The 14,093-nt window shown below is 37.9% G+C and overlaps 1 protein-coding gene across 1 annotated transcript in view; it reads right to left on the reverse strand.

Moving 5' to 3' along the window:
- The window catches only part of LOC129223079 (uncharacterized), a 162,589-nt gene that overhangs the window by 39,553 nt on the left and 108,943 nt on the right, over positions 1-14,093 (reverse strand). The window contains exons 23-25 of the mRNA XM_054857645.1: positions 13,616-13,763; positions 12,289-12,452; positions 8,244-8,332 (exon numbers count right to left, since the gene is read on the reverse strand). Coding sequence (XP_054713620.1) covers positions 8,244-8,332; positions 12,289-12,452; positions 13,616-13,763 — 401 coding nt within the window. The remainder of the gene's footprint in view (positions 1-8,243; positions 8,333-12,288; positions 12,453-13,615; positions 13,764-14,093) is intronic.

Here is a 14,093-nt window from a genome sequence, read left to right on the forward strand (position 1 = left end):
GTTGCGCCAGTGGACGACTGATGAGCCTCCATTCCGTTCGTAACGATGAGGACAGAAGAGCCCTTCGACTAGCCGCAAAGTGTTCTTTTTCGTGTTTTGTGGAAGAATTGGTATCCAGCAGAAATTGTGTGCTGCTAGTGATTCGTGTGTGACCGTCTTCGTGGTGATTAAGTTGAAACTCTCATCTGTGCACGAGTGGTAGTGATGATCCCGAAGTCTTCAATCGAGTGTGGTGAGTGGCATTTGCTTCTTTTCATTTTATTTGCTTTTTGCAGGGATTCTATTCGATCTTTAATTGTGTGTCAGTAATGTTTAACAATGTATATTTAATAGAATTAGAATGCTCTAAGAGGTGGCAAATTTAAAAAATAAATTTTAATGTCATTCTTAAAGTAAAATATATTCTTATCTGTAATTCTGAATGCATTGGTGGTTAATGAAATAGCTTTAACGTAAATGTATTTTGGAACATATTTAAATATTGTCACTCGGGAAAGTTTTAGTTGAAGTATATTTCTTTTTGCTATTGTTAAAATAAGTAAATAAAATGGCTTTCCTAAAGAAAGGGAGAAAGGTAGATCTAATGGTGTTAGCAGAAGAGATGGGCTTGCAGGTTACACCTAACAGTAAAATTTGTGAGTTGATAAAACTAATTACAGAAAGTGATGATTTTAAAAAAGATGAAGAGGGGATAAAGGATATATATGGGAGTGTGGTGGAGGAAAGATTACGAAGGGAGGAACAGGAAAAAGAGGAGCGGGAGCGAGAGCGGGAGCGCGAACGTGAAAAACGAGAAAGTGAAGAGCGCATTGAATTGGCGAGAATCAGTCAGCAGGGGGTATTGAGGGAACGTAGGAATTCTGATAGTGGAGAAAACTACCAGAGAGAGAGGACTTTGGAAGAGATAGTTAGAGCAGTTCGAGTTCTAACTCTTAGAGTGCCGAACAAAGCGGACGGGTGGAACCATTTTTTTCATAGTCTGGAAAGGGCATTCGTAAGCGAAAAGGTAGGGTCAGAACACAAAGCTAAAGTACTTATAAACCTTCTGGGAGAAAAGGCAGCCAATCTCTTAACCTATTTAGTTGACGACAAATATGATGATTATGCCGAATTGAAAAAAATAGTGCTTAAAGAGTATGAACCGTCTCCGCAGGTATGCTTAGAGAATTTTAGAAAGGCCAGACGGAGTGATGGGGAGACTTTTGGTCAATTTTCAACCCGACTGACCGCGTTATGGCAGTATTACTTGCAGTTAAGGGAAGTTAAAGATTTTGATACACTGAATCAGTTGATAATTGCCGACAAAATATACCAAGGGCTGGACGAAGAAACAGCGGTGCACATAGGTGTACGACAAGAAAGCGGGTGGTTTAAGCCGGAAAAACTAGGTCGTGAATGCGATGTGTTTTTTTCTGCTAAGGGAAAATCATATGGAATTCAAAAAGGACGGGGGGCCGAATTTTCAAACGGAAAGCCTCGGGACGAAAAGGGCACGGAAAAGAAAAACTTTGCTTCAGTTAAAACCGCGGCGCCTCAGTTTGATCGGAGTAGGAGCAAACCAAATAATTTGGAATGCTATACTTGTGGTTCAAAATTTCACCTGAAGAGAAATTGTCCAAAGGAAAATTCACAAAGGAAAACTGTAACCTCGGAATTTAAACCAAGGGCCAATGTTAATCAGGTTAACACAGCAGAAGGGTCTGTGGATGAGGAAGTGGTAGTCGCAAAGGTGGTTTCATTGGGTGTGCCTATTCGTAACCGAGAAAATCGGTTTTGCAAATTAAAAAGGGTGCCCGTTAGTGTGAATGGGAAGCATGCAAAGGCCTTATTGGATTCCGGGACGGAAATTACCGTCATTAGACGACAACTAGTAGAAAATATCCAAACTAAGGGAAAACCCGCAATATTTTTAAAGGGTATTTTTGGTCCAGCAGTAAAATGTCCGTTGGTGAATGTACCGTTAGGAATAGTAACGGGAGAAGGCATCAGCGCTCATCGAGAAGTGCTCTGCGCGATCGCGGATGAGTTAGCGGAGGAAATTTTGCTACCCCCGGAGATTTTTGAAATGCTTAGCGAGGGAGGGGGGATTTGCTCACCCACCCCAGCGGAAGAGTCGTTCTCAGGAGAAAAAACGAATCCTAGTAGGGCAGGAAAAGAAGAAAGGGAGGAAACTCAGCAGAGTTTGCCACGAAAGGGGCTTTCTGGTCAAGCGGTGGAAGAAGTAGTGGGGGAGGAAGATTTTGAGGTCACCTCGGGAAGAGATACGCGATCGGCGGATGGAGGGAGCACCGGAAGAGAGCAGAATTCGGGGGAAAATGGGATAGAAGAATTCGGTGGTCGAACAGCTGACCATTTTCGCCGGAAGCAGGAGCTGTGCGAAGGACTCGCTGAGGGATGGAAAAAAGCCCAAGAAGGAAAGGGAAATTATTACGTTGTAGATAACGTTTTATTTCATAGGGATACGGTTTTGGGGGAAAAGGTGGGACAATTGGTGGTCCCAAAGGATTCCAGAGAAGAAGTTATGAGTTTGGCCCATAATTCCGTTTTCGGTGGTCATATGGGGGTGAGGAAAACTCTAGAGAGAATTAAATATTCATTCTTCTGGGAAGGTCTACGCTCCGATGTTCAAAGGTTCATCGCAGCCTGCAAAGAATGCCAATTGAGGAAACCTATTAAAGTGTCAGATAGGGCCCCAATAACTCCTGTTTCGCGTCCAGATTTACCGTTTCAGGTGGTCAATGTTGATTTAATTGGACCAATTGAGCCAGCCAGCTCACGGGGTCATAAGTATATTTTGTGTTTGGTTGACCAACATACGAGATGGGCAGAAGCCGTACCGCTTACTAGTATTACCGCTAAAGCTACTTGTGAAGCGTTACTAGCAATTTTTTCCCGAACAGGAATTCCAAATGTTATAGCTTCGGATAATGGCCCGAACTTTAATGCAGAGTTAACGAAGGAATTTGAAAAAAGGATCGGGTCGAGCCCTAGATTTTCCACGCCTGCATATCCTTTGAGTAATGGATTAGTAGAGAGATTTAATCAAACTTTAAAAAGGATGTTACACCATGTGATCAGAGAGGAGGGGAGGCGGTGGCACCTGCAAATTCCTTATGTTCTTTGGGCATATAGGGAGGTACCCAATACTACGACGGGAGTTGCGCCCTTTCAACTCATGTATGGCAGGCCACCTCAGGGTCCCTTAGCAATCCTAAAAAATACTTGGACGGGAAAGTTTGATAATTTGCAATTAAACACGACTCCGGTTTCAAGTTATTTGCAACAGCTAAAGACTAGGTTAGAAAATGCGGCAAGAGAAGCGGAAATTACCGCAGAAATCGCTCAAGAAAGAGCTGCGCATTATTACAATTTACGATCATCGGATAGAAAATTTGAGGTAGGAGAAAGTGTCGTGGTTTTAATTCCCGATTCAACAAATAAAATTTACGCGCGTTGGCAGGGGCGATAGTGGAAAAGAGAAACAAGCACTCTTTTATTATCCAAATGCCCGATGGTGCCAAAAGACATGTGCATCAAAATAAAATACGACATTATATATCAAGAGCTAATGCTGTAAACGTGATTTTTGAGGGTGAAGAAGAATTTGGGAAAGTAGAATTAATGCCAACTACAGAGAAAGGCAGTAATTTTCTGAAAGCGGTTAGTGATTTGAAAATGCCTCATTTAACTCCCTCACAAACAAACGAGGTAAAGAACTTGCTTACCCAATATGAATATGTTTTTACGAAAACAGTTCAGCCAGCTGGGGTTGGATGTCATAAAATTGAGCTAAAACCCAATTTGGAGTATAAGAAACCGCACTGCTACAGCATCCCTGTTGCTTATAGAAGGGAGGTGGACAGGCAAATCCGGGAATTACTAGAGTTAGATCTAATTGAGCCATCAAAATCAGAAATTGCTCATCCCATTGTTTGTGTGGCTAAAAAGGATGCATCTATTAGAATGTGCGTAGATTTTAGGGCATTGAATGCGGTAACGAAAATTCCGGTATTTCCAATGAAAGACATGCAGGAATTAATTTTTGAAGCTGGATCTGCACAATATCTTACAAGCTTAGATTTATTGAGGGGTTATTGGCAGATAAAAATGGATGAACGGAGCAAACATCTAACGGCGTTTGCAACTCATTATGGGGTTTATCAATGGAAAACCATGCCCTTCGGGCTTGCCGGGGCCTCTGGTACCTTCCAAAGAGAGATTAACCGGGCGCTAGCTAAGCATAAAGATTACGCGCAAGCATACATCGACGACGTAATAATTTTCTCAAAAACATTCGAAGAACATTTGATACACGTAAAGGCGGTATTAACGCACCTGCAAGATTTAGGGTTTGCTGTGCGTTTTGACAAATGTATTTTTTCGGCTAGAAAAATCAAGTATTTGGGTCATACAATAGGGAGTGGAGAGCATGCGCCGGACGAAGAAAAAATAGGGGCGATAAAAAGATTAACCAGGCCCACTACTAAAAAGGGGGTAAGATCGGTGTTAGGACTGATGGGGTTTTATCGAGAATACATACCTCATTACGCTGAGATAGCAGCCCCGCTTACGGAACTAACAAAGAAAAAGGGTCCGAATTTAGTCAGATGGGGAGAGGTGGAAGAGAGAGCCTTCGAAAGTTTAAAAACTGCTTTATGTCGGGTCACGGCGCTATCCACCCCGAATTTTGAGGAACCATTTCAGGTGCACTGTGATGCGTCAGACTATGCCGTCGGTAGTTGTCTAACACAACTAGATACGGAAGGAAATTTCCGACCTATCGCTTTCGCTAGCCAAAAATTTTCAGGTAGTCAGAGAAATTGGGCTAGCATTGAAAAGGAAGCTTGGGCGGTACTCTTTGGGCTAAATAAATTTGACAAATGGATTTTCGGGTCGCAGGTGGAAATTATCACTGACCATAACCCACTGAAGTATCTTAATGAGACGACTCCTAAGAGTCCTAAATTAACACGCTGGGCATTAGCTTTGCAGCGGTGGAGCCATTTTATTACCCACCGTCCTGGGAAACAGCATTTAAGCGCAGATGCACTCTCCAGGCTGGAGTAGAATATAATTTTAAATGCTTGTAAATATGTTTTCCATAGTAATGTGTATCCCTGCAGATTGCAATTAAAATATTGTAAATTGAAGCATTTGTCATTTTGCCTGATGTGTTTTGTTCCAGTGTTAGACATTTGTGCTACTATGTGCAGTTAGTGAAATTAAGCCCCTATAAAAAGGAGCTAATTTTCCCTCTTGGTGGGGGCGTGTCGTGAACAGCTGCTCCCACGCTCGTCAAGGTCGCCTCTCACACCCCTCTTGACCCCTGACCCCTGACCGGATGTGGGGGCTCTTTTCGAATGGGGTTGGTGGGAACCGGGTGACTGGACGAAGGGGAGAGATGCGGAGAACAGGACGAGAGAAGGAAGGATGCGATTAGAGCTCCGGAGATGTCTTGTCTATCGTTGACTTTCTTGGACATTTTTGTTTTTCGAGCAATCATACTCTACGAGATGTAAATATTTTATATGAATTGTGATGTGTCCCTTTTTCCTACTTCAATAATAAAAAACCTTGGGACTAAAGTGCTGATTCTCACTTACATATCGGAGCGGCAAACCATCCCAAAAGTATGGAAACTTACCCAACGCGGTACTCCGAATAAAACGATTATATGAAAGAGCAAATTCGCGACAAAACCAAGCGATATTTAAAAATAAAAGTTTTTTCTTGTATTAACATAGTTGCAGGATATTTATCGTTTGCAAAATGAAATTAATTATTTTCATTTTATACTAATCATCTGCTATAAAAAATATTTATCGTTTGTTGATAAAACATTTACTTTAACTGGATGTTTATCGTCTGCTATCAGAGGTATTACACAATGATAAGCAAAAAATCAAAGAGGAAAAAAAATACACTGATTTATTGCACATGACATATAAAAAAAAACAAAATACAAGACCGTTTCGACTTTTCAAATAACTTTAAAAATGCCTATAAATAAATAGGCTTTCTCCCTTTCACTCGTTGTACTAAAAAAAGACGCTCCAAGTGTGTTGGAAAACGAACATTGCGCCGGAATCCCAAATTTCAATAGAAATGTCAATGCATTTCTGGGTCAAAATTAGCAACTTTGGACCCCTGTTGCAACCAAACTAGGGCCTATGCAGTCAAACCGCTTTACCGGGGTTCATATCTAGTGGGATTTGACCTATATCTAGAATTTAAATCTGTGACCCTCAAGTTCGTGCCGTTTGGTCGTAAGTAATTACGGCATGAAATACTTTTTATCTTAAAACTTAAAAATGGCTATTTTTTCCGCCCTTGAACCACTGTGCGTCGCAGGAGTAATGTTACACCATGGTAATGAAACCATAGCGTAACGTCTCCCTCATTTCTGCGTACGGTTACACCAAAATTTTCTGCATGTACGCTTACGGAGAAATGGCTTAAAAGGTTACACATTAGCAAAAATTAAGATTGCATCTTACTTTCTTGAACGGGAACTCATTTTTAGTAATACTTCAAGTTAACTATTCGAAGATTTAAATTAACTATGATCAAATAATAATTTCGCACTATACATTTCAAATTGAAAGTACAAAAATAAATTAGTAGGTTACAATACTTGAAATTTCGTTATAACGGTATGTAAAAAAAAAAAATCATCCTTTACATCTCTGGCTTTTAATGATTCGTTTATTCTATATTTTTTTAAGTTCATACTTTTTCACACTAATATACGCCAATAATTTATTTATTTAAATATGCAAACAAGATATTTATTTTTATTGCACTAACAGAGTAAATAAACTGAGTGGTGTTCGAACACACAACGCGAGTGTTACAAGACAGGTCGCAAAGAGCTTTTTAAGGCTCGATCACCAAGGCCGGTTTTCATTTCGTTAATAAGAGTTTACCTGCTCTACGCTAATTCTGATCTTTACACGTGCGCTTTGAATTCTACTGAAACCATAGTGCAAGGTTCCTCCAACAATTTAAATTTTTAAAACAATGATGCTACGCACACTTCAGAATTTGTGTAACGTTACACCCTTTGATACTGGTAATCTTACACTTTTTTTTACAGTGCACCAACACTAATACCTCTTGTTCTAATTAATTGAAAAAAAAACTTCATACTTTGTAGGAAAAAAGCTATTTTGAATGACAGAGAACGTGAAAGAGTGCTGGAACTCTATCACTTTTTTATTAAGCAGTTTATCTGCAACTTAACCTTGAAATATTAATTGTAAAGAACTAGTTCAAAATTAAAAATAATTTAAAAAAAAAAAAATACTCCGAGGTGCAAACTTCCGGTGTTAGAAGCAATTTTTGTACAAAATTTCAAGGCTGTAACTGCTATCGGGTCTGCTTGGTCAGACACAATTTTGCAATTTCTTTGACTTTACTTCATTAAGATATAGTAATTATAATTATTATTATTATTATTGCTAGAAAATCGCCCGTCAAAGTGGGACGAGTGAAAATTGCTTCTACATTTGAACGAAGCCATTTTCTGTTTAGTGATATTTTGATGGTTGAAATTTTAATCTAAACTCCCTGTGGATTAACCCTAAACTCCAGTTGATAGCGTTCATTGTTGACTACTTTTACGTTTTTCACTCTCCTAAAAGTAGTCTAACCAGTAAAACGATTAACGGATCCAATTCAGCTTTGTCAAAATAAAGCATTTCCCTGCTTGTCAAAATAACTTACTGAATTTTTGGTGTTTCAACAATGAAATAATGTTATCACGCATGATATGGCGCGAGTTTCATTGTTGATGACGTCAGAGTGTTACTAGATCAGAGTTTTTGGCTATTATATATAGGGAAGATTTTGTTGCAGTTGGTTTAGCTGTTGTTTCTTTCTTTCTTGCAGGAAAAGTATATTGAACACTTTTGTAAAATGAATGTTTGATTTTTACTTTGTCAAAGTATTCATTTTGTACCATACACAAACAATTTAAATGTTTTTTTATTCGGTAAAAAATTTGCAGTTTTTTTTTTTTTTTTTTCCTTTGTCGTGACAAAACATTTGAAAGTTCCTCCATAATTCCAAACCCACAAGAAAATAATAATCTAAATATTGTTTTGCTGTTTTGTTCAGGATTTTGCATTGTTTTTTTATTTAAAAAAAAAAAAAAACATGTTAATCTTAGAAAAATGTGATGAATTTCGTGAAAAGGCCGTATAAAAAGAAAAAAAAATGATTTAACTAAAAATTTACCTTACCTGCTAACAGGCGGATACAGTCTCAAAGTTTCGGAAATAACGTTGTCCAAGCATTTGAGCCCCTGTATAGATTCGTATGTAATTTCACCCTAAAAAAAGTTTATGCATAAAGCCACTATTTTAATGAAATTAGTTTAATGAACTGTACAAGAAACACTTTTTACTTAATGGTACAAGTCAACGCTGATCATACGTTAGCTTCAAAAAAGGCACCAAATTATTGTCCGTTTTTCACTAGTTGAGACTTGGCCACGCCCCCAACACGTGGTATCGGAAGATTCTATATGCGTCTTTTGGGGATGAGGCTTCAGACCAACACTGAGAAAGGTTGCAATTGGCCATCGTTATCGCGCTGTAAGAAGATAAGGGTCCTATAATTTTCTAAGAAATTACTTCCCACCTTCTTTCCCGAAAAAAAGGTGTGCTACTAAGACAATTGTTCGACTTAAAAGTATTTTAAGATTTGCAGTGTATTTCTATACGTTTTGGGTTAATTTATCATTGATTTTGCTATTCAAATCCTAAACTTTCCGTCTTTCACGCTAAGTAAACATTTTCTGAAAACACGGTGAACAGTTGCAGGTGAAATTGGAAGGAAAATTTTTCCTTCTATTCTGCTGAAACTTTCACAGCTCTCAAACGTGGGTTTTTCATAGGTATTCTAATTATAAAACTCTAATCGCATATTGTTAACTTTGCTGGTCAACCATTTCTCACCTTATTTTCGATCCGATTTTCTTCTTTAAAGCGTTTATTAAATATTACACAGTGCTTAGGGATAAATGAACTACTTTTGCAATATTTCGAACTGTTTTACTTCGAATATAATGAAGAATTAATGCGTTTTCGAATTGTGTTTGTTGTTACTTTGCAAATACGAGTCATTTTTAAAATAATACGTAGATTTGTAAAGTGAACAAGCAAAAATTAATGCCAAAAGATTTTTTAACTATCACCGCATTGAAAAAATAACAAAAAAAAAAAAAAAAAGAAAGAAAGAAAACGACAGACGATAACTTTAATTTCGAATTTTTCTGAAAATATTTCTCTTTCACCTCATTTTTGGCCCACTTCAAACAGTCAATATTTTGTTTAAAAAAAATGTTGAATTGATGTAATCATGTAGAGACAGTATGAAAAAGTATTGAACTACTATTTCGATTCCTAGGCACTTCATTTTTAACCATACACATTTAAAGCCTACGAATAATTTTGGAAGCCTCAGTAGGTAAGTTGCACCCTGTGTGAGACATTTCAATACTTTAGTACTATTTTTTTTTTCCAATATGGCTTTTATTCTTCAGAAATGAAAAAAGGAACAAAACAAAAATTAAAGCTTTTCACATGCCAATATGGTTATCTAAAGAATAATTGAATAAGTGCCTGAAACAACGTTTTATGTTACTGTTTTAACCTATTTATTTTTGTAAATACGAAAAAATATATGTTTTTTTTCCCCAAGTTTTTTCGATTACTCTAAAAGTAATTCAGTTCTTCCAGTACTTTTACGGAAGAGCGTTACGTGTGGGGATCATAAAATAAGCAAAAGTTTGTTGCCCGTATTCTAATACAGCTCCGAACAAGGACGGATACAAGGGGGGGGGGGGGCGATCCCCACTTCCTTGAGTCGAGATGCAGAACTCTTCCACGGCATGTCTTTGATACTGAAGTTGAAAATTGATTTAGCCTATCTTCAATAGTTTGACGAAGCTCTTGCTGTCTTTAAAATGAAAGTGTAGCACATATCTTATTCTTAACACATTACTGATAGAGATCTGAACTTTGTATAGGAAGTATTTCAAAGTTCCAAAAACTCAATTTTAGAAGATTTTAGATGATATTAAATAGGGTTATAGGGTTCAAGGGCTCTTCTCAAGAAAGTTTGGAAAATTGAAGTCCCCCCTCCCCCCCAAAAAAGAGGAACTTTAATGGGACACCTTTGATGGCGTTAAGGTAAGGGATGGGGTTTGGTACACTCCTCCGCAATTTTGTAGAAAAGGAAGTCCCTCCCCTTCCCAAAATAACTGAAATGAAACGATCTTTCATGGTGTTTGGAAAGGGGGGGGGCGGAGGTTTGCGAATTTATAAAAGGGTATGGGTGTGAAATCAATCGCCCCCTCCTTGAATAGTTTCTGGATCCGTCCTTGGCTCTGAATGTAAAATGCGTTATTTTTATCAAGAAACGTTGCTATAGTCAACCTATTCAGGTTTTCAACATATCCTACACTGGCAAGGAAACTGACTCAACCACAAGAAAAAAAAAACAGCAATGGAGAAAATTAAGGTTTGACGTAATAGTAATTTTAAGTGATTTAGTCTCAAACATTACAATATGCGCAGTCAACTTATTTAGTTTTTGAAGTATAGATACATAATGCATACTTTAAGCTCGAAAAATATTCTTCCAAATTAGGAAATTTTAATGATGTGTCATTATTGATGAAATCGTTTCTACGCCCCCCCCCCCCCGCACCATTTAGGTGAGCTAACTTTGTGGTTTTTGTGTCGAGAAAAAGCACTAAATTTAGATTTTAAATCAATAGCCGGTACGGTTTTCCCAGATTTTGAATTGTGTCACTTTCCTTGCCGGAGTGCGATATGATTCTTTATTAAAAACATACATGATCATAAACAAATTGCGACTAGAGCTATCCAGGAAGGAGGGGGGGAGCCGGTCTTTTCCCTTAACAGAATTGTTACTGCGATTTTGGTGACTTAGAGCAAACCTAAGGAGTCGTTCACAAATGATGTCACGCTTGAAAGGGTAGGGAGAGAGGGTTCGGGGTTCATGAACTTCGGACAGTTAGTCTCAAGGGGGAAGGAGGGGATTATAAGAAATATGACTTCACATATTTTGGTCCAAATAAAAGCGTTCGTTATAGCAATATGTTCATCGAACATTGCGTGAGAGGCTAAGGTGACGAGGCGAGAGGCAAAGGTGAAGTGTAACGTCCTTTATGGACAATCCGTGTTTACGTTAGGCTACTGTGTACTGAAGTGTCATAACTAACTTCGTTTCTGCCTGAACCCCCCCCCCCCCAGAAACGATGTTGCTTACCTCCCCCCCCCCCCGCCTTGAAAATACTCGCCCTGGGGGTAGTCGTCATCTCTTAAGCCGGACCCAACCGATGAACCTATAATTTTAAAACAGTATTCAAACCAAAGACACTTTTTATAACGCATCGCAAATTATTACATATTTCTAAACATTAATATTCATGCAATACTTAGAGAAATAGCCTTGATTTTAATAGTCAATTGCTTTAAATATTTCAGATTGATTTTTTATTGTTTTCTCATTTACTTTTATTTCTCACATGTAAATCCTTTATGGAACAATTGCGCAGTCCCCGCCTTTGGTTCAACCAAGTTTTTTTTGGGGGGTGGGGGGGGGGAACTTTTGTTCGAATAATGTTTTCATCATTTTTCAAAAATAACTGCTACTGTAGATCTACTGACTGTATATCCGCTCTATATGATCTGAAATTTTGTACAATCCATACAGATGCATCAAAAAGACCCAACCCGTAAGAGCTACTGAGTCACCCCCCCCCCCCTCAAGAAAAGGGAGAGGGAGATGGAGAGAGATATTAAGTCTTCAAAACGAACGCAACCCTTAAGCATTTCAATGCCACAGTCTGTGTGGCAATGAAGTTTTCCTGTCCCCCCCCCCGTTTTTTTTTCATCAGCGCACTTGCAATTTCGAATATAGGACGTTTTAAAAGGATATCGTTCAAAATTCAGAAAACCTATCCTTAATAGAAATGTTTCATTCGGAAAACAAAATACCTTACTTTTTTTTGTAAATACAATATTTTTGTTCTGAAATTTTCAGTTTAAAAAGTATAGATTCCCCGTAGACGACAATTATGCGAAGCTAGAAACGAAAGGAAAGAACACAAAGATATTTTTGCAAATTTAAATGCCCGCCAAATTTAGGGTTGTCTCAATTGAAAGCGGTAGCGATCACCCCCGCGCTAAACTTTGCTTTGCTTTCGGGAAGGCGTTCCGAAGTCTCTTCTCCTCATGAACGCACAATACTTACATTAGATGCTTTTAGTGCTTCATCTACCTCAGCAATAAGTTTTTCTTGAACATCTGGGTTAAGAGCCAATAGATAGCTAGCAAAGGACAAGGTAGAGGCAGTGGTATCATACCCAGCCAAGAAGAATATGACGCAGTTTGCTGTTAGCTCATCGTAAGAGAGGGCTGCAATGCATAACAATAATTATGTGAGTTTCTCTCTAAAATACAATTGTTGTGCATGCATTAAAAGGTTATGGATGCATCGTAAACATTCTTAACTACCCAAATCTATAAAATATCCTTATAGAGCTATGAATGTTCCTTAATAGCTTCATCCTTCATAAGTGTTCTCACGTTCCTATATTTTATTATTGCGAATGTATATTCAAAACTTTCGATGCTTTTTTTTTATGATGCGTTCGACTTCATTTTTTGTAAAAAGGACTGAAATATGGTCATACAGTTACAGGCTGACCACCGATTATAGATGGAAAGGCAAACATCCGGTTCACAGGCGGAAATGGACGCATCTATTCCTCATCAGGGATGCTAGCTTCTGCTTATGTATGTTGTCCTCTAAATTAAGTCACATTAAAATCAGCGGAATACGCTCATCAAAATTTAATTTTCCCCCTTCATTCGGATCATAGAGGTTCAGCTAGACTCGTCTTAACTGGACGTTTGCCAACTATAATTAATCCTTTGGCAGACTGTAACTGTGATCAGTTTTATGTGGAGTCGAAAATTATGACGAACTTCATTAAAAAATCATTAAAATTGAAACTATTACAATTGCATGCAGCGTATGATCTTATCAAACGTTTATTAACTCTTTAAATGCGTGAACGAAAAAAATACAGTCTGACCACGAATTATATGGAATTGGCAAACGTCCAGTTAGGTCGAGACAATCTGAATGAGGAGGGAAAATAAAATTTTAATGCGCGTATTCCGCTCATTTGATTGTAACTCTGCTTAATCAAAATCGCAAAATAAAACGATGAATAAATGAAAATAACGATGCGAAAAACGTGTGTATTAGTGTCTCTCTTTTAAAAATAAATGTTATCATTTTCATTTACACCTTTTTTGTAATTTAATTATGAAATTCGTCAGTTTTTTAATAATTCAAGCATTTGTAATAAAATCAAGTATGCAAAGCCATGTGAATATTAAAGAACCATGCAAGCAAAGTTGTTGCCGAGCTTGGCGACTGTTTTCACTATAGCAGATAATCTCTTTCCTGACATTTTGATTATGATTTGTTTAACCTAAAGTCCTTCTTCTCCACCTGATTTTAGCGCTTAACAGTTTTTAAATTTGAACTTTAATTAAATCACACGTACATTTTTTACTGACACCCTTAAACACTTGGTGACTTGTATCGTCTTTGCCGTAATTTTCAGTCAAATTTTCCTTCTCAACTTCTTGTTTCTCTAGTTCCTCTACTTCATCCGCGGTATCCACCAAGAGTTGCAAAAAGTCATTCCTTTTCTGAAAGAATAAAGGAACTGGCTATTAACGTTTTTAATTATTGTGAATTTCATAAGAAAGCCATAAGTCCGTCTAGAAATAAAATTCCAAAAGGGTCATGATCCCCCTCAGCGCCCTCCTCCCTTTAAATGACCAAAAATAGCCTAAAGCTGCGCTTTTAGGGATTATATTTCGCGAAACTCGTTCGCAGACGTCTATTTGTGATTGAATATTGCACTTATGGCACTCGCTCCGTTTCAGGTCATGATCCCTCCAAAACAGGAAACTGGTTAGGCCATTGGTCTCAGATATCTAATTGGAATGCGCATCTTAAAATTAAGCTTTTATTGT

The sequence above is a fragment of the Uloborus diversus genome, chromosome 5 (genome assembly GCF_026930045.1).
Source record: "Uloborus diversus isolate 005 chromosome 5, Udiv.v.3.1, whole genome shotgun sequence".
Taxonomy (NCBI): Eukaryota; Metazoa; Arthropoda; class Arachnida; order Araneae; family Uloboridae; genus Uloborus; species Uloborus diversus.